Raw genomic sequence first — 25,866 nt, 5'->3', positions numbered from 1 at the left:
ACAATAGCTCTGAAAGCAAGCATACAGTTTTTAGACAAATCTGACCCATAAAACAACTATTAAAAAGCACTTCTCATTTAAGAACAGACTGAAAATACTTATTTTGTACAATCAGTCTGTCAAGCCAAATTCGTTTTATACAAGCCTTTGCAAGGTTTCTAGACTATCCCGCCTTACTTTGTATAAAGATTGGTATGTTGCCCAATACCACACACCTGATAATGCAATACACGTACAGTACATACTCCTCATATTTAGTGTCCTGCAATATAATTAGTTTTAGGGTATCCAGACAATAAATTCAGCTATGAAGATTGTTCTTAAAGCATGCAGCAGTAGCTTCCACAATACCTTTTACCAGCTATAAAAGCAGTTCCTTCCAGACAGACATTCATACCATAATCTCTAACTTCACACCATCTTTTAAAATGGAGTTACTACAATGTGCGTCAAATAAAGCCATGATGTAACTTCTGGATCGTACCAAAGCAATGCAAGTTCCGCTTCATGGCAACTCACCACCTTAAACTCCATGACTCTAGTACCTTCCAACCAATTTAACCTACACAGTCCTACGTAAAGCTGTTGGGGCTTTCAACATTAAGACTGTCTCCTTCCCAGTGCCATCCTGCCACCCCGACTATAGGCCAAGATATTCTGTCCAAATCTCTCTCAAGTCAAGAGAGCAGGAGAGCAGCTGTGCTCTCTGCAAGCTGCTTGAGCAAGAACTTCTCTGACTGTCAAACAAGCCACAGCTCACTACCTCAAAAGGCAGGCTGCGTCTGCTTGCATAAACCCCCTTGGAGAGACTGTTTTAAAAAGGCAGGAAAACAAAGGAGAGTTTCGTGTTGTGAGGGGAATTTCACGTCCTTCATTAACTCGCAGGAAGGGCACCTGAGGCCTCCTCTTCAGGACTACAAAGCCTCCATATCCTACAGAAGCAAAAGAAATGTACAAAGATGAAAAAGTTGTCTTAATATTAAAATCAGGACTATTTCAAACAAACCTCAATGTACCTCACTTCAAGCATCGCCACAGTTACCTGAGGGTAGACACTGCTGTGAAAATATAATTATTTCACTTGGGTAGTTTAGCTAGTGAAACTATTAGTATTCAGTAGGCAGTGAGGACACTCCTTGATGAGACCTGCCTTAACTACTGCCAAGAACAGATTCAAACTTCAGAGCAATTACAGGCAGCAATTAGGTGGAATTCAATCCAGCTTCGGGACTTTCAGTAGCAAAGCAAAACCACCAATACCCTATTTGAAGGGCCGAGCACTGCAGTACAACATCACCCCAGCAGTTCAAGTCTCTTCAAGAGACACTAGTAGATGTCTGACAGGCTTTACTGCAGATCAGCAGTCTGCAGAACCAGGACCTGGTAGCCCTGTCAATACTAACACTTTCCATTATCAAATCTTTTATTTTCTCTTAAGCTTTCCTAAACTTCAAACATTTGAACTAGTATTTTTCATGTAGTGCATGTGCCTCATGCTTCACTTTATCATTACCAGTATTTTGTCCAGAACTTCCCTATCCTGTCATTACCATAAATGACACAGAAAACGTTTGCCAGAATTCAACTTCAGGAAATCCAAACCTTGAAACAATTAGCGCCCTTTGCTTTGGAGCAGAATTTCTAAAGGCTCTCCACCCCATCAAAATTTCTTTCCAAAATGTACCAGAAGTTGTCCTCTAGAAAAAAAAAAATCCACCCAATTTTGACCAACTTAAGACCTTTTGGCTTTGTTTTGTTCATTTCTTCTTTAAATTAGTCTATACACATGCTTAGGACAGGCAGAACGTGTCACAGATTCACAGAGGAGCCCACTTGCAAAGCACGGAGCAGAACGCTTCCTGGAGGTCTCAACACAGTTCAGACACCAATGCCAAAAGAGGGGGCCTCTAAGAGAAAGCAACTGCCCAGTTCAAATGCCGTGAAACAAAAGCTAGATCCAGAACTGCGGAGCTGGGGCTGGAAGAATGACATCACCAAGGCTAAGTTTCACCTAATTTTAGGAAACTGTTTTTCAGATGTCTCAGTCCATGTTGTCTCCTTTTGTATCCCCAGAGGGACATGCATCCCATCCACCATAGGTCATCCTTTGGAGAGGCTTCTGTTGTTGACTATAAAAGGAAGCCTCCGTAAGTAACTTCAGCTGTGGTCCAGCAGACAGAGCTGAAAACAAGGGAAGGGAAGAGAAGGGAAGGGCAGGGCAGTGTTACAGAGAACTGCAGCCTTTGGAAATCCCCCTCCTCCTTAACCATGCTCTCAGCTACAAAGTTGCACCCTCCTTTTCCCACCAGTCTTTTAGCCCATCACTCCCTTCACTGTAACTAATTGAATTGCTGAACACTAAGGCAACCCATTATTTTGCTGGGGTAGCTCTCTGCTGCTTCAGAGGCCTGGCCAGCACCAGAGCTGGTCTACAGTTAAGTAGCAGGAACAGATAGAAAAACATGTTTCTCTGAGCAGAGATGGCACTGACTTACTTGTCCCTGAGACCTCAGAATACGGGGCTAGACAGCTGATGCTAGGCTAGGAATGACAGGAGAGAGGCAACAGCGAGGCAAATCACTTGTGAGTAGGTGCAGAAAGGAAGATCAGGACTCAAAACCCAAGTGGGAAAGCAAAGCCAACAAGAAAGGGAGAATGGGAGAGCAGAAACAGAAACAGTTTTCAAGAGCTTGGTGTAGAAGCCAAGTCGTGTCATCCCTCTGCTATCAACAAAAACTTAGAAAATGCAACAGTTGAGAACGTGCCCATCTCTTCCCAGCTTGGCACAAAGAAGAAACATGAGCTTACCATCACTAGCAGCTAGGCTGGCAGTTCAGGTGCAGAGGCTGAGCAGGAGAGACAGCCGTTCTGCTCCCACATGTCAGCATGCTGCCACAGGGAGCTCCCACATACACCTTTTTTTTTTTAATCTGCACATTCACTGTACAATTATCAGCCATTACCATTTCCCTCAAGACCTCTGTCCCCATTCAGTACACAGGGGGCAAGGTTGGTCAAAGGATCAATCAGGAAGCCCTAAACAAGGATTTGCCTGTAAGGGCGTTTTCTTAAGCCCCAAATCTCTCCCATATAGGGCATCCTCCTACCCGCCACATTCTATACATTACTCAGGCAAATCATGTCACTTACCTGGATTAAAAGCAACTTCAGAAAATGGGTCCCTGTTTGCAATTTACCTCCAAAACGAATTGAGTTTGCAAAACAAGGAGGCTGGTGCAGCGGTGGGCAGTGCTAAATTAGTATAATACATATACGCTCACAAAAATATAGTGTGTGTATATATATATAAGCTCACAAAATCTACTCCTTTAGATGCCCATGTCATTTACTGCAGAAATCGGAAGGCACGGTAAGCAGCCAGCAAACTGTGTGCCTCACAGTGAAGCCAGCTGACAGCCACAGCAGAGAAATTAATTCCCTCTATCTGCCACAACACTGCTATATCACTACAAAAAAGTCACCTCATTTCATTTGAGTTGATCCATTGCTTGTCTCCTCAGCTGCTCAGAAACCAAGGCTTTGAGTTAAACAAGAGTTTACATGAATTTGAGGCATCACTGCAACTATCCCCCTGCTTTGTGCCAGCCCCAGCTCCCTCCTGACCCCCACAGTGAGCCAATTTGGTGGGAAAGAGAGCCGTTTAGGGTTACTTCTACCAGCCCATCTCCCTGCACCACCTCACCTCGGAGTCTGCCAAGCACCCGCGCTAGAAGAGGGAAGGGCAAGGAATATTCAAGGAATAGCACGAGTCACTACTGCTGTAATGGGTTTAAGCTACCCTAGGACCACAGCCTGGCTTTAGTCCACTCTGCGGCATGCCTAGCGCTCACAGCTGCAACTGAAGTCCATGGGAGCCGTGTCAAACTACAGACACTTTAGCCTGAAGCTCAAGCACTGTGAAATAGGGCTAACACCACTCCTTCATAAACAGTCTTAAAACCAAACAAAAAAAAAAGTTTTCAAATATCTGACACCATTGTGGAAAGCACCACAGAACGTCTGTGCAGAAGCTGCTAATTCTGCCTCCAAACTAAGACTTAAGTCATATCCCAGAAAAGTCAGAGATTATCCAACGAACAAAGGAAGAGCACTGAACAGCCTTCCAGCTGAAAACAGGCAAGGTTCCTACAGAAAACCGAACAATTTCCTATTATCACAATACACATACAGAGGGGGCCCAATGAAGCTTTTTGGTTTCAGCGTAACAATTTTCCTTTGGTCAAAGCCACAACAAAAATGGATTTGAGGAAAGCGTGGTGCGCAAAAGTTAGTCTACAGTTGCTCTGGTCCTGAAATGCTTTTACAATACAGACAAAGATAAGTACCTCACTTACCTACTTATCAGCTAAACTAATAGAAAAAATGATTTATTTACATCTGTGCAAAACAAGCTCAAATTACATGCTCTTGAGTGTGTCAACAAGGAAAAACAAACTGCAGCATTTTAAGTTACAATATTCTCTCATTTCTGTCTCAAAGATTCCTTCCTAGAGATCTGAGATTTGTGGACTGCTCTAAAGGCACATCTACATTTTCTTCTGCATTTGCTGACAACAGCTATAAATAAAACCACAATCATTTACTTAATTCTGAATGATATACTGACATTCGAAAATGAGATACTTCTAGCAAGCAATATTAACAAAAAATTAAGAGATAAGCCATCTTATTAAGCAAGTACAGGCAGGAAAGAAATTAACAAGCTGACAGGCATCTTTGAAACTGCAGAGCCCTCGGAGCCAACTAATTAACTTAGGCCATAAATAATACCTAGATGCGGTCAATTTAACTATCAGCAGTTTACAATATCAAAGTCAGCTAATTACAACAACTTTGTATCTTAACAATGAAGAATTGCTCTTTCAGTTTAACTGCCAAGTATGGAAAATACTTTAGCTGTATTATACATGGAAGTTACCTTTTGCAAAATGTTCATGTGACACCAGGGTGAAGAACTACCTAAGGCAAAGGGTGTGAAAATGCATTTTCCTGTAATTTACTTTACGCCACTCATAAGCCTGCCAGCTGGATGGATTTAAATGGCCTATTCGAGTAATTATTAGATTAGTATAGGTTAACCTCCCATTCCATATTTGTAGTTAAAGAACTTTCCTAAACACTAGGTATCAATCTTCAGGAAGAAAAAGTGGAAGATTACCTCCACACACTTAAATGCTTTAACATACATGAGAACAAAGAATCTGATCAAGTGACAGAAAATGATGAATTATATCATGATTTCTGCACTGAGGCTGCTTTTAGACAAAACACGGTAATTAGTTAAAGTATACATTTTGAAGGCACTCTATGTAGCTAATAAACATACAGAACATGTAAGAAAAAGATGTTTCAACATGTTTTGCATGGAAAAACAGTTAATTTAACAAATAGGAAGAAGTATTTGGGCCTGCTGATTTAAAACAGTTTCTATGCACTTTCTGCTGCCAGATTTTCGAATCAGGAACCGTCTGTCTTAAACCTCATTTTTATTCATTAATTAAGTGAACGGGGGGGGGGGGGGGGGTGATAAATTCCACCCTCTCTCCCAGTCTCTTTGCTTTGTACTGACTGACTGAACTCAAAACATTTGAAGAATAGACTGATCCAGCTGAAAAGTAAGTAAAGGTCTATTTATTTTAGGTTGGGTTGCTGGTGCCAAAAGAGGAGGTCCTGGTCCCCTCCCTTCTCCGCTGTGTCCTTTGTGCCACAGTCACTCAACCGATCCACTCTGATCCAGTTCAGGGGGTCAGTTACACTGGAAGAAAAATATCTAACCCACCAGAGACTGGCAGGGAAGCAATGAACAGTTAACTGGGAGTCTGGCAGTTCATCTAAAAAGAAAGCAAGGTGCGTTTCTGCTCATATTTCATTAGAAATAAACATGAAATACAGCTTAAACTCCTAGATGAAGTAAAAATAATATTCTGCAGTACATGCTTGCTGCCAGAGTTGTAAGGAAAGTCAAACACTGAATTCATGCATGCCTGGCTAGGGGTGTTTCCATGGCAGCTCACACAAATCTAGACCAGGGTGCTGCCACAGCCTAACACTGCCTCCCGCTCCCTGACCAACCAAACCACCCCCCCTTACACAGACAGATGCTTGAGCAATTGCCCATCAATAGGATTCTCAAAAATAATTTATTCTGTTTGAAAACTGGAGCAGGATTTCAAATTCCATACAGATACCTGCTGAAATATGCAGTCCTGCTCCTAACAGGTGCCCCTAACTCCTCCCTTGCACCAGCCCTGGAACTCAGACCCTGCACTGAGGCAACGTGGCTCACCATCTGATCAGCAGTGGGCTTGGGGGAAGCACAATTTTCTGTTGGTGGTGGTGGAGTGGTTTTTCTTCCCTTCTCTCCCTGCCTCCCCCCCCTTTTTTTTTTTGAGAGAGGGTAGGGAGGGAAGAGCTTGGATTTTTGGATTTTTGTGGATTTACTCAGCTAGATGGAACATGTGAGAACCAGCACAAGATGAAATCGCCATGGCAGGGAGGGCAGGGGAGAGCAAAGGTGGGAGCAGATCTCTTTTGGCACCAGCGACCAGTTAAATTGGCTCCCTTTGTTACATGTAAATTCACCACCAGTTAATGTTACACTGAACCACCAATAATCCCACCATCAAATATTTTTGTGCTATTTCAATTCAACCTCGTTTTCCTGGCTTGAGAGGAAGCTGAATAGTGCACAGCTACATGCAGAGCCACTCAACAGCCCTCAAAGCTCTGCTCCGCTGTGCTCCGTCGCTGCCAGACTGGTGGGCGAGGGGAAAGCATTTTAACCAGCACTGAAACCCTGCCCCGGGACACCCAGAGTCTTCGTTCTTGAAATTTTTCAGGCGGAACTTGATGCAAGAAAAAGGAGTGTTAGTGCTTTCAGCAGAGAGACCAGAGTCCTATTTAGATAAATCTCAGCACACTTAAGTCACCCTAAAAATTGAGGATTTAATTTGTTCCAATACTGCAAATGCCATTAAAAGAAAAATGCCCCTCACACACACCCCCTCCATTCATCTGCTGAGTTATTTGCATGAAGGAATCAAACCAGTTAAGGCCCCTTTCTGGAGAGATGGGAGAAGAGGGGGAAAAAAGGGACAGATTTTGTAATTAAAGCTAGGGCAATGGTTTGGTTTTCAGCAGTACCAGCTTAAGAGGACAAGAGCTACTGCTTTTGCTGGCACTGCCAGCTAATAATCCCCTAAAATCATCACACAAAACAGCCTTGGGGTTCTTGTGAAGCAAGAGTAGACATCACAGGAGATCAGGCAGGAATTTCACAGGATATTTAACAACTATACATCTGGAAAAAACTATTAAGCACGTCATCACCACGTTCTCACTAACCACCACTCATCCTCTCTCTGATAACTACTCTAATGCCCTCCTCTTTAAGGAAAACAAGTCAGGAGTAGGAGGCAGAAAATAAGACAGTGGGGGGCAGGGGAATAAAAATTTTTAAAAAATATATATTAAAAAAACCTCACTCAGCACTACCAGGAAAGGATCTGTGAAGGAGTCCTTCACAAACAGGAAGTACACCAGCTAGTAATGGCACATATTTGTTGTTGGGTTCCCCCCCCCCCCGCACTCTATTTTTTCCTTTATTATTTCACCACCTAAGGCAGTTGCACCACTACACTCTACCTTTCATAGGACTGGTGAAGCAAGTAGCGTTGAGGATTTGTATTGGAGCAGGGGCTTGGCTCAGTTTTTAATGTTTTGTTTCTAAATCGGACTCAAAAGCAACTGCTACTTAACAGTTTCTAAACACTCCATTCAAAGAAGTGCAGCCAACTGGATGATGAAATAGAGCAACACTCTACGCTGCATGAAATACACAACAGTCAAAAAACTGGAAGTTTTTTTACTTCAGCCGAAGCTTAGGGGGAAGAAGGATTAATCAGAATTTCATCTGCTAAATATGAGCCTCTAGCCCCAGCCCTTCAGGAAGCAGAGGGTACTCTGAGAACACCGCACGCCCTCCCCGCTGGCCCCAAAGGACAGGGCCATGCCAGCCTGCCCGCTTCTCCCAGGGACGCTGCAGCTCTCCGCGCTAACCCATCCAGGCCAGTCAAGAGGGCAGCTGCTGGGCTGCCCAGACAGGCTCTCCTCTCCCCGCGTCCCCCAGCAAAGGCTGCCAGCGGGCAGAGCCACCTCAGGACACCACGCAGGCAGACTGCCCTGCACCAAAAGAGACACCCGTCTTTACAAGCCACCAGTGCTCAGGCTCGTGTATTTGCACTTGGCCCACAAGATGGCACTGACAGAAAGACTTTGCTCTTTTTTCCTCTCTCCCTTCCTCCCTCTGACACCAGGCTCACCACTGGCCCTGGACCGGTTCAGAGAAGGACTGCCACCTACTGAAACATCACATCATCTTCCCACATAGCCGAGTTTCCCTCCTGAGCTGCCCTCAAGTTACCCAGTCAGATAGATCCTGCTCACTTCGTCAGACGGGTAGGCGATGGATTGAGGCAACACGATTCAATACAGCTTATTTTCAGTAACAAGAGTGCAAGGTTTTCAGTGCTACAATTTTCTCTGTTACCTAGAATTTTCCAGTACTTGCTGAAAGAGGTAAAGACATGGGAAGAGCTAGCAGTGTCAAAAAACCTTGATGCTTCCCACATAGGCAGACTTCAGCTCTCAGCAATACTGACAGGACCAGCCCAGCATCTGATGAAACATCTGAACACAGTTTACAGCAAAACAGAGGGTTCAAGCTGAAACATGTGAGAGCTAGAGCTATCTGGATATTCAGCTGAACACAGTAAGATAAGATTAACTCCCCTTAAGGAAAAGGAAAAATCACCATATTCCAATATGCCTTTTCCTTTCAATTAGAGGAAGTGAGCAAGGCACTTTTCTTCTCTCATCAACGCAATCTTGCAAAATCAAACCTGTGAAACCTCCTCTCCACAGCAGAGTGCATATCACCTTTCCCACACATGCTAAGACATTTACATGCAAGCAGAAGTCAGGAACAGTTGCAAAGCTGGAAGCATTTAAGAAATCAGAGAAAGCCATTGAAGACCTAGATTTGATATTGCATCACTTTCACATAACTGAAGTGATTTATGTTGATTCTTACGTCCCAAGTAAAATCAAAAGAAGATTCTGCCGAGATCACAGTAAACAAAAGCAGCAGCCTATTTTGCAGAGCTGGACTCTTCTATGTAGTCCTCATCTCTGGTAATCTTCAAAGCAACCGTTCTGCTAGAATTCCTCCCTTGCCAAAGAGATGCAACATAGTTCGTTGTCACAAGATGAGAAAGTTTTCCAAGTTCCTGCAGAGACCGTGCATTGCCATCTCCTATACTGCAGGATGCACTTCAGCTATGAGGACCTTACTAGCCCAAAAGCATAGGTTAAAAACATACAATGCTACATCATTAGATCTGCAGGTACTCAAGTTTTCTTCACGCAGAATGCCACCACCTGTAACACATTCTGTACAGAGGTAGATCTTTTGTTCTCCCTCCGTCACATACAGGCTTAGGAAATTCAGTTGACACCTAATAACAAGGTGATTGAGTTTAGTATACACAAGTGTAGTTGGAGAGTGCATTTACCAGTTAAAAACTTCTTACAAGTCTTCAAAACTATTCAAGAGAAGTGTGTGTGAGGAGGGCATCCAAAACTTCTGAAGTCCAACTTCAGAAGTCGTTAGCTGCTGTTGTGGTTTTTACACGTAAGACCATAGCCATCCTCTGTGCAGAAGAAAGGCAGGCAGGCAGGCCCTGACATGTACACAGACCTGCCTTCTCAAACACACTTCACTGCTCAGCACTCACCTCACAGCAGCAGGTGCAACACTGCCCCAATGCCATCTCTGTTCCCCTCTCTCACCACCCAACCTACCGTACCTGCTGCCGCTCTCTTGCGAGGAAGGATGGAGCAGCTCACCTGCTCTCCTCCCAAGAGCTGTCTTTACACCTGGCATCCCCACCACCCCTGCACAGCTTGCTCCTTGCTCAGGGCTGATCAAAAGTCCTTCCTCCCACAGCTCTCACCCTTCAGAAAGCCAGCAGATGAGTGCTTCCACATTGTGCTTCACACCAAAGAGCTGGAGGGCAGAGGAGGGCTAAAGAAATTAGAGAGCAAGAACTCCTCTGACAAGTCAGGAGAACAGTGTAAGTCAGCAAGCAGCCTCTGCATTCTCTCCCTTTTTTCCCCTCAGGGACTCCAAAGATCTGCCCAAACCCCTCCTCCCATCCAGCCCTCTGTACCCACTTTCTTCTCCCAATTTTCCTAGTTTCCACGCTTTCCCTCACATGATTAACTCCTCTTCTATCAAAGAAGCACGGAAACCCTTTTGTGAAAACAATTTGTTATATTTGAGCATAAGATCACAATGCTGAAATCTTCCGTGCATTCTAGATTAATAGTGCAATACATTTTAATTGCTAGATGAAGGTTCGTTTTATTCTTACAATCCAAATGAACACCACAAATGAAGCAGTTACACAGAGGCCTCTCCCAAACCACACAGCAACTCCTTCGCAAAACTGCTCTGAACAGATCTATACTAGATAACATTCACAGCAAAGTGCAGTGTGTCACTGTAACTTGTCTTGCACGTACTGACCCACAAGATATGACTGAAACATTTTGGATGAGTTTTGTCATGCCAGACTCACCCTCACGTATGGTCATTCAGCAAAGACAAACGGATCTGCACCTGTGGTGGATTCACTATGCCAGACAGACTCTGTACCTGCACACTCACTTATATTTTTGTGTTCAAGGTATCACACCAGCATGCAATACAAAAGAATTGGCAGGAATTAAAACATTTATGGTCCAATTCAAAACTTCTGAGTTATTTTTTACTTGGGAAATATTGAATATAGCCCTTAAGTAGCCAAAAAACCACCACCACATTCCCCAACCCTGTTTGTTACAGTACTCCTTACAAAGGCACACACTTAATTTACTTTTGTTATTTGCTAGGGTTTTTTTGTTGTGGTGTTTTGGTTTTTTTTTTAAAGTCGTCTTAAACTTTTTCAGCATCAGGTGCTTTTGAACGCATACCCCAATAAGGAGAAGCATTTTTCCTAGTTAATGACAGCCACTGGAGTTGCTTTAGTCAAGAAGTGATAGCACAATACCACACTACTGGTGATGCAACAAGCTTGGCAGAACCACAAGAAATAAATTCTCATGGGAAGAGAAGGAAGGTTTAAGCGAGCAGGGAACAGTGTAAGGACCTGAAATGCCAGCATGCATATTCGTGTTTTACTGGATTAAACTGTAACAGCTTCTGATACTACCATTCCTCCCTGTCCAACACCATGTTCCTGCCCCTCTGTGTCACCTCCTCAGCTACCATGACACCATGCATGAATGATATACGAGATGAGGAACTGGTTTGACCTTAAAAAAGGACTTTTTCCAGCATTCTATTTGTAAGACACTCTTAAAGTAGTACTGAAAGCCTTCTCCTCAATCAGAATACAATGAATTGGTAAACACATGAAACATGGTCAGAGTCCTAGATGGCTACTTCGTGCATCCTAAGAATCCTTCACATCATAAAAAGAAGCCATTCTATAAAAGTATCATAAATAGTCAAGTAACAGCATCTTCCTGTCTTAGAAAGATTCCAAGATGTGCTAACATGGCTTTCCAGTCATGCAAGTCAGGCTGTAATTCTCTATTATACGTGATAGGCAAAACAGGCCAAAAAGAAAAGACATGAGGATGAGCTGCATGAAACACTGATTTTCAGAATTGTCATATGAACACATGAGAAAAAGGACAGAAATTGGGACGGGGGGAGTCATGTCTTGGAGGTCAGTACATACAAGGCGAGCTGCAGTGACACACTGCACTTTGCTGTAAGTATTATCTAGCATAGATCTGTTCAGAGTAGTTCTGCAAACAATCAAATATCAGAGGGGGGAAAAGGAATATAGTAGACATATCTTTAATAAAAGACTGAACTTCTTTGTACAATTTTTCCCTTTTGAAAAATCTACCCCTAAGATCTCAGCCTCCAAATAAAACTTTCCAATGTGTGGTCTGTAAGCAAAGAACGGTAACTTTAAGACATAAAAATTCTGGAAAATATTTATAACAAAGAATCATGAAGGCATTTGGCCACAGCATTCAGCAGCACACCTTCTGGGTTATAAAGACTTTCTGTTGGAATAAAACCAAGATCAAACCTAAAGAAAATATTGTTCTTGACAAAAAAAGATGATAGTCTGAACAAGGGCTGAAAAGGAGCAGGTGGGTGATTGAATTTCTATGTCATCATCATAAGCTTGGCCTAAAGCTCTTTAGTACTAGAATCCTGGTCATTCCTAATTCACCGACAGATGTGAGCTAAGTCCATCCATGCTAGCAGCTTAGCTCTACACCTTCCTTACCCAAATAGGTCTTTGTAAGCCAACTTGCAGAATACCTTTCCAAGGCCACAATGGTAGTAGGACTGTAGTCATAATGACCTAAAGAAGCATGCAAGGCTCAGAGAAAAGGAGCGTCACCAAACAGATTAACTGCTATGGTTGGGGTGGGTGTGCGGGAAGAAGACAGACATGCAAGCTTGCTCCTGTAAGATTAGCAGGCCGAACGGAATGACATGGGCACCCCTTACAAACTTTTCCCCAAGGCTAGAGCTGTATTATAGACATTTGTATATCTTTATATAATTCATAGCTCTCTAGATTTAATATCCCAAATTTGCATGCAGTGTTCTGAACCTTAAGGGCAAATCCTTCTTATACAGGAGATTTAATAATAAACAAACACAGGATCTTCTTAGATTGCATGAGACTGCCAGGTTTGCTTTATTTCTTCTTTGGGTAGTTTACTGTAGAAATAAAATCCTAGGTTTGGCATTGCTGCCTCTGTAATAAAATGACCATCCTAAGCCCAGAGGCAAGCAGGTCTCTTGGCAGGTATGGAAAAATTTCTCAGATACATGGCTTGTCTATCTTTTTCCATTAGCCAGTTGCCATCTTTCCCATCAGTATGAAAGTCAGAAATACAAAACATTTCTGAGCTCAAGAAACATGTTAACATTAGATACTCGCAGGCAAGCAGGCATTAATCTTTTATGTGATGAAAGCCAGCAGAAAAATGCTGCAAGACACTACTCATAGAATTTGATCACGTAAAGCTTGGTATTGTTCACAGGATATATCAAGCGTTCTGCCCTTTAAACAACAGACACTAACATGGTTTTCCATTAATGTATTTTTGCTTATTATTCTACATTTAACTGCTCCCCAAACAAACGTCTCTGCTGTTGAACTATACAGTGATTTCTCCAGGGCCTCTTTTTGGCCCTGAGAGCTGTCAAGCACCTGTGGCCAAAGAATGAGGAAAGACTGCATTATACTCAAGAAGCTGGAACTCCTTTGAAAGAGAACAAAACTGGAGTAACAAAACACAGGTACAAGATAAGCATTATGACAAAACTTATTAGGGCTCAGATAGGAACAAATGCTCTGTGACCATCACCTTTTCATTTTTGCCTCTTTTGCCAGACTTCTGTGTACTGTATACCTGCAATGAGCTCCATATCAGCTATACATACCCACCAAGATTCTTCTAGAACAGAGTCCATCATGTACAACAACCGCCTAGGACCCTGTTTTGAAAAGCAGGTCATTCTTCTCAGAAGTGAGTACAGTTAGATGTCTTCCCACAAAGACAAGGATAAAACTGTGGGGGAAAACAGCCTTTAAAGCAAAAATGGCAAAAGCAGGATATAGCAAATATCCTCTGCCTAAGGAAAAAGTGCACAGTAAGTCGTGAACGGACAATGTAGGCAGCTATTCTAAGCCCCCTCTATCTACATAGACATTCATCATAGGAAGTGAAGATTCGAAGTAGAATAAACTACTCGACACTACAATTATTCTAAGCAAACACTAACAGTTTCCAGAAAGGAAAAACAGTATGGAGTTGCAAATTCAGTCCCTGGTTGAGGTCTTAGGAACATTTTCTCATTAACAGGTCTCAGCTCTTTGCATCTGCATATGAAAAACCTGTATTAAAAAAAAAAAAAATTAAAAAAACCAATACTTGCATAACATTCTTCTGGTTATTTCTTGAAACTCGCTCTGCTTTACCCACCTAAATTTCATCTTACAAAGGATTGCTGCAAGCTCCAGATTAAGTACTGTTTTTGGTCTGGAACACTTAAACATCAAAAAATACTGGAGAGTGTGGGAAGGGAGGCACTGGTTTCCTTTCAGGAATAGCAATCCTTCTCATTAGAATCTGAAATATCCTTTCTGAATATCCTATTATCTTTCTAACAGCCCAAACAAACTGGGAAGTAACAGGAAGAAGATAAGAACAATTTTCAGATACCAGAACATTTCCAAACCAACAAAGTATCTCACCTCTGCCCCTTCTTTTTAGGGTAGGAAGACAACAGTCATCATGTCCTCTAATAAAAGGATGCCACAGAGGCAAGCATCTCAAAGAAGCCATCTACTGCTAGGCAACTTTCCATTAACCACATCTGTTTATCGATTCTGAAACATGCCATAACAAAGTACCCAAAGATGGAACCGTACAGAGGTCCAGCAAGGCAAGGAGCTCTGACGCAGTTTCGTAAAAATACAATTCTACTACTTCCAAGATGAGTCCAGATCTGGGAGCAAAAAGTGCTTGTGCAATGCTGAACCTAGGCTAACCAAATCAGTACCATGTTTTTACGACACTCTCAAAATAACACACAAAGAAATCAGCTGATCCAACTACATATAACTCAGATTCAACGTCAGGCTCAAGTGCACCCCTTGTAGAACCATGCAAAACTCCACATTGTGGAATACTTGTTAGGAAAAGCACCACATTAGTGCACAGAACAAGGTCACATCTCCCCATACCACTCCAGAGCTTCCTCCGATACCTGTATTATCCAAATGTTTCTACTATTTAAGGTATCACATACACATCCACCACTTTGTCAAGTATTTATACTCACCAGTAACTCTTTATTAGCTAATCTGCCCTCTCTGAAAATATCCCCTTCACTGCTTCCAGAGACGCTCTTCACACTCTTCGCTCAATGCAATCTCTAAACCTGATTGCAACTAAGGAAGCATTACATAGATGCTGCACAGAGGAGCTATGGCATCTCCCCAGTTCCCACAGCGAGGAAGGCAGAGATCCACGAGGGCTGACTCACACCTTGTTAAAGGAGACAGCAGAAAGAGCCCAGGATTAGCGGACGGCCGAGAGGCCCCTGCCAGCTACTCACTGGTTGAATCCGGGTTGCCATTCCTCTCATCTTTGGCTGCAGCTAGGGGGTTGAAAAAATTAATGAGAAAACAACAGGGAATGGCTAACGTACAAGCCAGAAATACACACACAAGAAGCTCTATAAGCCCAAGCATTTGTGCCCCTTCCTGCCAGCCTCTCAACTCTCTGGTAGCTTGGGAGTAATTCCTGTTCCAACATGCTGAGCTGGAAGCTACTGCAGCCAGTTACCTCCACGTAAGAAAGGAGTTTCCGGCAATCTTGCTGAGAAGCCCCTGAGGCCAGGTTAACAATTTGACTATGCCCAAAAATATTCAGGCTCTGAGAGTAAGACCAAAATTATCTTTTCTTTTAATCATTTTTCTTCACTTTCTTGTCTCTCTGAGGGAAAGAGCTGACAAAAGCTTTCTGCAACTACAAAAGAGACCAAACTGCAATGCTGTGACTATTCCCAGCCTGTCACAATTGCAAAAACTTCAAGCTTAGTGAAAGATCTGATGTAGGAAATGAGTAAAGGGGAGGGAGGGATACTAATGGTATTTTTCCCCCTCTTTTGCTTTAATATTTGCAATCCTCAATTTATTTCTGAATTGAGATTTGAAATGCCTCCCTCCCCAATCCTCTCTAGCTCGTGCATGTCTACTACTTGAATTTTAGATCAGCAATCACACATGAATGTTCAAAAAATTAAAACTTAATGCGGCCCTACAAAAGACAAATGGAGAGCTACCTGCTTTAAGGCAAAACAGAATGCTTGAGATAACGCAAAGTTCACCCCAGAACCTGGTTTCTGAATATTTTAGAACCTAATTTGGTTTTGTCTCCCAACAAATCGTAGAAGATTCTCTTTTTTTTTTTTTTTTTTTTTTTTTTTTTTTTTGGGGGGGGGGGGGGGAGGAGAGCGGAGAAAGGCAGGTAAGAATGTATGGTTTTATTTCACAAGGAATGGTGCTAAAAGCTGTCTTAATTTCTATCCTTCCTCATGACGGAACCTAAGATTAAATGCAAGTCCTGTAAGTACCATTAATTTCACTAATGACACTTCACTGTTTAGAGGCCTCAGGAAAGCAATCAGAGCCTTTTTTTTTCCTGTTACTGCCTGGCAAAATTACAGGCAGGACCAGAGGTACTGTAAGAACCTGAGAACTAATTAAGGCAACACTTCACTAATTTAAGTTCAGAAGCACTAGAAACCATTTTTCCACCCAAAAAATGCCTCTGAGAACTGAACTTATAATACCGCTCACTTTCCAAGGCAGAGAAGCTGGAACCCGTTTTTAATCGCATCGGTTCCTTCCCACGCACACACTTCAAGTAAACTCGACAGCAGCATGTACTTGCTATAGCTAAATATACTGGTAATATGTGACTACCTAATTCGCAACCCTGTGAACGCATGTTTGGAGAAGATGGCAGTTTGCTGGGGTTTTATGTAATTTTATGTAAATGTAAAGAGAAGGAACAGCACCTACCATTTTCCTTAATTAGTATTTCATTTTGCTGTTATCAACTTCATTTGTATAAGCCAACTGGCGCTTCAGAAACAGTTTCACAAATAAATTGCATACAATTTATTCGTTTATTGCCAAGAATCCCCTTGGAGAGAAAAGCAAAGGTTTTACCCGCAACGGAGCCGGACAAACCGCCCGTCGTCCGCCCGCCCGTCCCCCCACCCGCCGCACGGAGCCCCGGCAGCATCTCCCCGCCTTCCACCGACAGAGAGCCGGGGCGCACCCCGCCTCAGCGCCCGGTGAGGAGAAGCGAGGCCCTTCCATGCGGTACCGCGCATTCTGCGCTCAGGCCGCCAGCAAGCCAAGCCGCCCCGCGGCGATGGAGGCCCGGCCGGGGCGCAGCCGCCGCCGCCGCGACCCATCGGGCAGCGGAGAGGCGGCGGAGGCAGCCCCAGGCGGGCAGCGCCAGCTTCCCCCGCCGCCCCCCGGGCCCGCGGCCAGGGGAGGGGCGGCCGCCACCATCTTGACAACCGCCCGCCACCGGCCGCCCCCGCGTCCCCGGGCACAAAGGGAGGGCAGCGCCGCCTCCCGCGGCGCCGGGCGGGCGGAGGGAGGCAGAGAAACCCCCGCCAGCACCCCCGGCGATCGAGCCGGGCACCCCCAGCCCGGGCACCCCGCTCCCGACCCCGCTGGGCGCTGCCCGCCCCGGCTCCCACTCACCTCCAGGCGGAGGGAGGCACCGCAGCCCCGCAGGAACTCGCGGATGTTGCTCAGGCACTCGCCCTCCGTCCGCGGCTCCGGGTACACCTGCAAGAGAAGAGGCGGACGGCTCAGCGCGGGGGCCGGCACGGCACGGCACGGCACGGCACGGCGGGGACCGGCGGCCCGCGTCCCCCGTTCCCCGCCCCGCCGCTCCCCTCCCCTCACCTCCCGCTCCCTCCGCAGGCGGCGGCGGCGGCGGCACCGATCGCTCCCTGTGAAGGGGTTGAACCGGGAAGTAAACACGGAGCACAGGAAATGGCGTGCGAGGGCAGGGGGCGGCGGGCAGGAGCGCGGGCAGGGGTGCCCCGGCCAGGCGCGGCCCCGGGCGGCTCTGCCCCGCCGCCGGGCGGGCGGCGACCGGAGGGGAGGGGAAGGAGGCGCGGCCCGGCCCGGCCCTCCCCCGCCCCGCCCCGGCTGCAGCCGCAGGCCCGGCCGGCGGAGGGAAGGCGGGAGCGCCCCCGGGCCTCGCCGCTGAGTGTTTTTTAAATTTTCCCTTTTTTTTTAAACAATGATACCGGCACCCCGGTGCCGTTGGGGGTTTGGGCTGCGGGGCGAGGCGAGGCGGGCCCTGGGCAGCCAGGGGACAGCCCCTCCTCGGGATGGCGTCCCGCCCCGGGCCGCAGGAAGAAACGATCGTGCGCAGGGTGAAACGCCCAGGTCGCGGGTGGCGCGGGTGGTCTGTGGGGCTGCCAGTGCCCCCGTTGTTTTGACTTCGGTTCACCCTTACATATCGTTTTTCTAACCAGGAAATAGATCAGAAATGCCCCAAAGACCTCACTGGAAAAACATCCCTACCCAGAGTTAATCATTTACCAATTCCAGGGTCCGACGCTAACGAGCTTTGTTTGTCTGTAACAGACGCGGTCTCTTCCCACCCCAGAAGAAAAGCAACTTCACAGAGAGAAAAACCTTGACTCAAGAGAAAAGAGCTTTTAGCAACGCAGCCATGTGCCCTCTGCGGCCCCACGTTCATGCTGCCTCTACCCTGAAACTGAGTTCAACCGCTGCCCTGAAACCGAGGCGCCGACCTTCCACAGAAAAGCAGCCAGCCCCACAGGCTTCAGGGCCGCAGCTGAACTTACCACAGCTTAACTCAAATTCTGTGTGCAGGTAAGCATCATTTCACAATAAATTCATTGATTTCTACGACATCGTTTAGCAAACAAAGCATTGCCCAAACTGAGAGGAAAGCAGACCCGCAGCCCTGGACACCTCGTTCTGTTGGAAGGAGAAAGCCTAGCACAGAAGTGCGCTGCAAGTTGCTGGAAGCTAAGGTGGCCTTTGCTTACCCATTACACTCGGAAGGAAGTTTCGTTAAATGCACACATATGTCACATATAAACCCACAAGCATAATCCACCTCCACAGCACTGGGAACTTCACGTAAAGTTGACTCCAAACATTGCATCAAGCTGAAACCAAGGCAGTGCCTTCCCATACGCTTATATGGCATCAAAGCTATCTTTGACCCCGTGATACCACACGGGTGAACCTGGTACCAAGAAATTTAAAACACAACTCACTATCATTTTCTAAACACAAAATTCAGATGAGTTTTAAATGAAAGCCGCTATTTCGTAATACAGGGAATTTCGTAGTGATATGAGTTGAAGAATTTGCCTTTCCTCAAGCAAGCGCACACCCTGAACTCCTCAAATTGTTTGGTACTATGACAAACCACTGTGGGTTAAGAATAACCCTTTTACTATGCTAAAATGTAAAGGCAACGCCAAAGAAGTCCTATGTGAGTACAACAGCCCGAATCAGTAAGTTCGGAAAAGACACAAGCGGTGACAGAACCCTCCCCGAAACATCATGAGCTTCATCCCTTTTGCTTGTTACGCTTTTTGATTACTCTATCAATTTACTTCTTAATTCTAGTAAGAAATCTCAAGCTTAGTCAATCATGCCAACATCCCTTGCTAGAATAGGTTCCTGAGAATCCTATTAGTGTTTTCATGTTGATGCTTCTAGTATGCTCCCTCCTCCACATTCCTAATATTTACACAATAATTATATAGTTGCAATTTATAACTTTTTTTTCTTCAACTATTTGCACAATAACTGGGTTTTATCTCCCTTTATAGGTCATACTTCCTCATCTCTTTTTTTTTTTTGCACCCACTGTTTTCTTGGTTGCTTCTACTTCATTCATCAAGGCCTCTCTTCATTCTGGGAAACCTTAAAATTACTTCTACTCTCCAAATGAGAATAACCTCTAACAAGAAATCACAGTAAATCTAGATTTCTCTCAAAAGAAACAAATGTCTTGTCTTATAACATAATCCACATTAACATTCTTTATTCCCAAAGCTCCCAACACATTAAGCACACAACTCAGTAACTGTATATGGACTACTACCTCGTGAAAGACTGCACATAATTCATAAAAGACTGCACAATACCTGGAAATAGGCAAAAAAAAAAAAAAACCAAAACAACAAAACAACAAAGGGGGTAAAAAGGGACATCTGATTAGAGGAGGGCAAAACCTTCCAATTAAGATGAAAGAAATAAGAAGCAAAGAAAACCCAAATCCTGCAAATTGTCCTAGGTCAGGTCTGGAAGTTTAAAATACATACCAAAATACATCTGTGACACCTCAGCCCTAATGCACGTTTCCAGTTAAAAATCATCTTCCCTCAAAAGAATAAAATAAGTTACAGTAAATCTTTAGAAATGGCATTTCTTCTCTCACAAAACAAGGGAAAAGACTTCAGGGGCGATGCAAGAAGCAGGTTACATTTTCTCAGCTCTGTGGCTACAGTGGCATTTTTATCCAACAGCAGACAGAAGCATATGGGTAAAGAATTTAAAAATATCTTAGCATTTGTATCCTGCTAGAAATTTAAAGTGTTAATGATCCCATAAAAAGAAGCAAACCTGTTAACTTATTTACCTGGGAAGTCTTAAAGTGATTCTGGCAACCTTCTCCCACAGATGGCTGAGAAACACAGAGGGGGACCCGAGTAACAAACTCAGCCCCCCTGACAGAATCTCAAAGTGCAATTATGTGGGCCAAGCCCATGTTAAAAATCACACTTACGGTATACAACATCCTTTCCATACAGTTATAGGAAGCTCCGGAGCACGACCTCTCTCTCATAGATCACATTTATAGCCTCACAGACCATTCAAAATGTAATAGACTATAATGTGAGCAGATCACAGGCAGGTAAGTCCTAGCCTGCCTGAAAGATGGCAAATACATTCAGAGAGAAAGGATAAACAAAATAAAAAAGTAGGTTCATACTCCAAAATTACTTAGCTTAATAAAAGGTTGATTGCATGTACATAAAGCCAATGAAATAAAGAGGTTACGTATTTTCCTCTCCAGTACTTGCTTCATCCTCTTGCTTTCACAGACCAACACCGTTAGTTCATTAACAGGGGCTGTCGTCTTCTTACCTGTCTATACAACACCAAGTACAAAGAGGCCTCAGTGTCCAACTGGAACCTCTATGTACTCTAGTAATATAAATAAAAAAGGTTAATAGTAATTAGAAAAGACAAGGATTCCAGAGGGACCTGACAGATTCTTAATTAGGGACCGGGGCTCCACAGTGGAATCCAAAGAGACAAGTGGAAAGTAATACACAGAGCAGCAGCAACAGTATAAACCACTTCGTCGTGGTTCAGGGACAGGTTCTGATTAAGATGTAATCTCTCAGGGAGTAGCTCTGGCAATCACAGCTAGTTCAATGAGGACACTTACATGATGCACTGCAGCTATCAAGGAGCCGGGTCCATCTTCCACCATCCAGAAAAGATGGACAACAATGTGCGATACAAATAGATGGTACCTAGCTAAATGTCACATCCCTCTTGATCAGTTTAAATCTATGATTTTAATCAACAACAAAGAATGCATATAAAAGGGCAATGTGGAGACAGGCAGTATCAAGAAAAGGTATGACAGGAGTGGTCTTAGAAAAAATGAAAAAGGCTACCATTAGTTCTTTTGGACAGGGAAAGTATATCAAGAAAATAAGCAAGGAATGCGTAAAATAATGAGTTTAAAAGAAAAAAAAAAAAACACAACAGTCCTTTGATTGCAATGCATAAACATGAGAAATTAATGAAAAGTAGGAGACATCTTCAGCTATATGTATGGGAAACTAGCTGTTTACTTGTATTTATCTGCTTGTGTATCTGCAAGTGTATCAACTTGTTCAAGTTGACAAAATGGGTCAAAGGAAGAGAGGTGTATGAGGTCTTTAAATATAAACAGGAATCTACCAGGAGGGCAATAGGAAGCGATTGAATGACAGCAAGGTTACTACATGTAAGTTAAAAAAAAATCAATCATTGATCCAGCATGACATATAATATGTACAACATGGTTTACTATGTAAGAAGACTATCTCAGTTACTAGAAATCAGAAACAAATAGAGAACATAACAGGTAGCTGCAACCTAGTAGGCATGTCCAGCAGACTCTTAAAAATGTCCTGTTCAGGAGTACGGCTGCCCTAGTCTGAAGTTCAAAGACTCGACCCTCAAGTAGGGATACTAGGGGAAAATCCCATAAAGAGGCAACCCTGCACTGTAGAGAGCATTGCAGAAGAATGCAATCCCAAAGGATGGCGTTGTAGGGACAGGGTGAACGAGGGTACTGTCCTCTGTCACAACATGCCAGACCATTTTTCCCACACCCTGTTCCGCACCCTGGAGCCTTTTACACTGTACCTGCCTCGCAGCAGGGAAGAGTTTTCGCTCCAGGTTTCAGAACACCTTGTACACACAGAGCATTACTGCAATCTAATCAGTAAAAATACTATAAATGATCAATGCAGCAAAGCTAATGAAAGGGTCCTACTGATCACATTTGGTCCCACAGGAGCTGTGTTTTGCATCCAGCCCCTTTGAGTGGCTAAGGCACATCAAGGGCCACTGATCTTCCGATGGAGCATGGTGGCACAGAGGCAAACACCTCCTGCACAAGTGCTGCAGGCTGGGATTTGTCACCAGGGTTTGTGTTCAGGGATAAAAATGAGATTAAAAAAAAATCACGAGGAGGAGGCCAGGCCATTCTCACGCTAACCTGGGCTGTGAAGCTGCAGGTGATTCACTGTCCAGCAACTCCTGCAGGTTCCTTCCCTCCCCACCGCTCCCAGCTGTGTTACCTCCTGCCTGCTCCTGCACCGGTGCCCAGCAGGGCCTATCCCTTGGGGCGTTCAGGTTTCCTGCTCCGTCCTCTGTCCCAGAGCACCCGCCCTCACAAATTGCACCCAGCAGGGATGGAAAAGACAGAGTGGCATCACAGCGATGTCCTCTGTAGCTACACTGGAGGACATCATCTGCTTCTTGAGGAAGCATCCATTGCTAGGGATCGATGGCAGGTGCGGCGCTCCCTCCATAGGCAGTGAACAGAGCTGGGCGCAGAGGACTGCGGATGGAGCCCCACGCTCCTCCCAGGACAGCAGGAGTCACAGCTGCACTTTGAAGAGTCACATCTTCCACGTCTCTAAGTGAGGAGCACCCTGCAGTTGAGCCCAACCGCTTCATGGATCGCATGTCTTGCTGGTGGCGTTAGGTGACGTTAGCTATAACTAAACTAAAAACGCAGATCAGGATTATCAGCAAGGAGCAGTTTTGTTTTAAAATTAGGTGTCTTGAAGGAGCACCAGATCTTGCCACGATACTGTTTCTGGAGTACTGTAGCTCTTTAGTACTGACTTTTCCCAACCTATAAAACCTGCTGCCCACAAACTTTTCAGTAATAAGCCACACAGAAGTTACCGTGTGCTAGACACCTGAATTTTGGCATGAGGAAACCCATGCTCTGAAAACGCAGCTGCAGCCAGTCAGCATAGATAGCAAGAGCTAGATCCAGGAAAAGACTGAAGCTCCTACAAGCCATGCACTAAGACGCCCAAAGTTTAAATTTCCAGGGTTCATGCAAGAATTCACCTAGGCTCTGTACACCATACAAAAGGGAAGGCAGGTGCCTTAAAATATGCCCTAAAATTCTTATATGCTGAGACGGCCTTGAAGTTAACCAAGAGCTAAGGCACAGCAGGAGGCAAAAGCAAGAGTGCACCTATGTTCTTGACCCCATCTGGGACTTTAATTACAGTGATCCTTCATTTGCTTAGTGTCCCAAACTCCAGTCATCTCCTGGACTTACAAGAGTCCTTTGAGTGTCCTTCGGAAGAACTCAACAGTGCATCCTCTCTGAGAAGTTACAGGTGCCCACTTTTTAAGAAATAATTTAGCATGGTGGTTCCCAAACGTCTTGCCCTTGGACACCACTATTAGTGACAGCCGCAGCAGCAGCTCTTAGATCCCACTGCCTCGCTCCATAGCCATCAGCACAGCTAACCCCACATCTGACGCTCCTCTGCTGCACATCCTACATCACCACACCAGTCCCTGTACTCCATTCAACAACATCTGTCCCACCTCAGACCACACACCACCACCTTCCAAACCAGCAACTCCAATCCCACATTTAACCCTCTACCACACAACCTTATCCCACCACCCTTCCTTTACTGTCCAACGGGCCATACCAACTCATCAGCCACAGCTCCATGCTCCCTCAACTTCCACCCTGCTACGGTGCCTGGCACCAGGAGCACTTTGGTTGACTGACGACTCCTCCAGCTCTTCAAGTTCTTCCCCTGCACATGTTCAGAAACGCTCGTCTGCTTGACCAGCTTTCATTAACAGTGACCTGCATTTAAACACACTGATGTTCTGCTTTAGCTGCTTCAGCCCCTTATTGGAAACAGCCCTCAAAAACTACGTTTAGCTAAGTTTGCAAAGGAAACGTACAGTTTGGTTAAAATGCCAACCGGGTCTGTGGCAGCCTTGATAAACTGGTTCTTTGAGTCTTACACGACTACTAGAGCCACTTTTTTTCTTTCATCTGTCCTGTGAAAATGATACTGTAAAACTGATATAGCTATTTGAGCTCATCCTTTCAGATTTGCACCTGTATTAAACAATGTTCAGGAAAACAGTACGTTCTTTGCAGTGGAACTAGTCTACTTTTGTCACTTCCCTTGGACTCTGATCAAATTCCCATCGAAGCCTATAAACTGACTCCCAGGAGGTGGGTATTTGACCAAGCCCTAAGATACAAACATAGTAAGTTAAGGGTGCCAGGGCATTCTGGACAGTATTTTTGTTTTCTCAAGTTTCCAGTACATTTTTATATTTCACACAAAAAACTACGTTAAGACAGCATTAAGAAAGTGAGAATGCCAAGCATGTAAAACTTAGCAAATACAAGACTGACAGCTGCCTTTGCAACTGCAATTACGACCCACTTGCAGGCCCACCTCGTGAACCGAACTAGGCAGGAGTCCTACTGGAACACACACGCGGCAGTGTGCCTGAAGAATTTTGTATATATACCTGAAAGGGTCCAGTTGCAGCTGCAGGAGCAGTCATCTTTCCAGCGTTTCCTAAATACTGAGAACTAATATTCCTGTGTTTTTCCCGATTTTCTTGCTATTTTAAAGAAAAAGAGGAAATTGGCTAGCATGCAACTGTCACCAGCCCCACACGGTATCATCAGCCTCAGGCTGCGGAGCTCCAGGGGTGCCAGCATTAGGTGCCCGCGGGAAAACGTGTATTTCCCTGAAGTCAGTGAGTGGAAAAAGCTCCAGCTGTGGGCAGCATTTGGGCAGTGCTTGGCGAGAACCTACCTAAAGAGGCTCCCCTGCCAAGGGAGGCTGGTGGGTAGGGATTTTGCGCCCCTTCTCACAGAAACCCTGCACCATTTCCCACACAGCATCGCTGTTTTGATGCAGCACAAGCTCGGGCTTCAGGAGTCCAATCACTCAGGGTTTGTTTACAGTGGGAGAGCTCTGCTGCTAGATACGCTGGCATCGCTCCTCCGTGTGGATGTAACATATGCCAGAGAGGGAATTCCTCTGCCAGTCTAACGGTACCACTTCCCCCAATGACATTAACAAAGCCAACAAAAGCACTTCTCTGTCAGCACAGCTGCGCCGGCGGGGGAGTGTATGATTTTTACTGCTTTCTCCCCTCCCCGCCTCGTGTGAAAATATTCCATAGGGCGACCAAAGCCCTACAGCGAAGACCCTCTCCTGGGCAAGGTGCCAACATTGTCCGACAGCGCTCGCTGCAGAGCAGGAAAATGGAGACCTGAACGAAATGCTCTTAGACCCAAGTAGCGTTTCGTGGGCCAGGAGGGGACTCTGCCCACCGGGTGCCAAAGGTCCGTGGTGAGGAGCAGGGCGATGGCAACTTCTCGCAGATGAGGCCAGCCACCCCTCCTCGACTCTGCAGTGCCGCTGGCGGGCGATGGCGGCAACCACATCGTACCGAGAGATGTGGAGAGAAGGTGGCTTTGCTCCACACAGCAAAGCCAGGGAGAGCGGGGGAGTGTCACACTGGCTGAGGATCAGGGAGTAAAGCGCAGCCAGCCAAG

General features: G+C 45.0%; 1 protein-coding gene across 3 annotated transcripts in view; it reads right to left on the bottom strand.

Annotated features, from left to right (window-relative positions):
* The window catches only part of ARHGEF7 (Rho guanine nucleotide exchange factor 7), a gene marked incomplete at both ends in the record, with an annotated part of 126,250 nt that overhangs the window by 93,528 nt on the left and 6,856 nt on the right, over window positions 1–25,866 (bottom strand). For 2 of the 3 annotated variants that reach the window (XM_082304892.1, XM_082304894.1), the window contains one exon: window positions 17,418–17,504. The exons of the other annotated variant lie outside the window; for it this stretch is intronic. In XM_082304892.1, the coding sequence (XP_082161018.1) occupies window positions 17,418–17,504 (87 nt within the window). The remainder of the gene's footprint in view (window positions 1–17,417; window positions 17,505–25,866) is intronic. 3 annotated transcript variants of the gene reach the window in all.

This window comes from Platalea leucorodia (assembly GCF_965183815.1).
Source record: "Platalea leucorodia genome assembly, chromosome: 2".
Taxonomy (NCBI): Eukaryota; Metazoa; Chordata; class Aves; order Pelecaniformes; family Threskiornithidae; genus Platalea; species Platalea leucorodia.
Note: the sequence above shows the minus strand (reverse complement) of the source record. Positions and strands in the feature narration are given on the sequence as shown.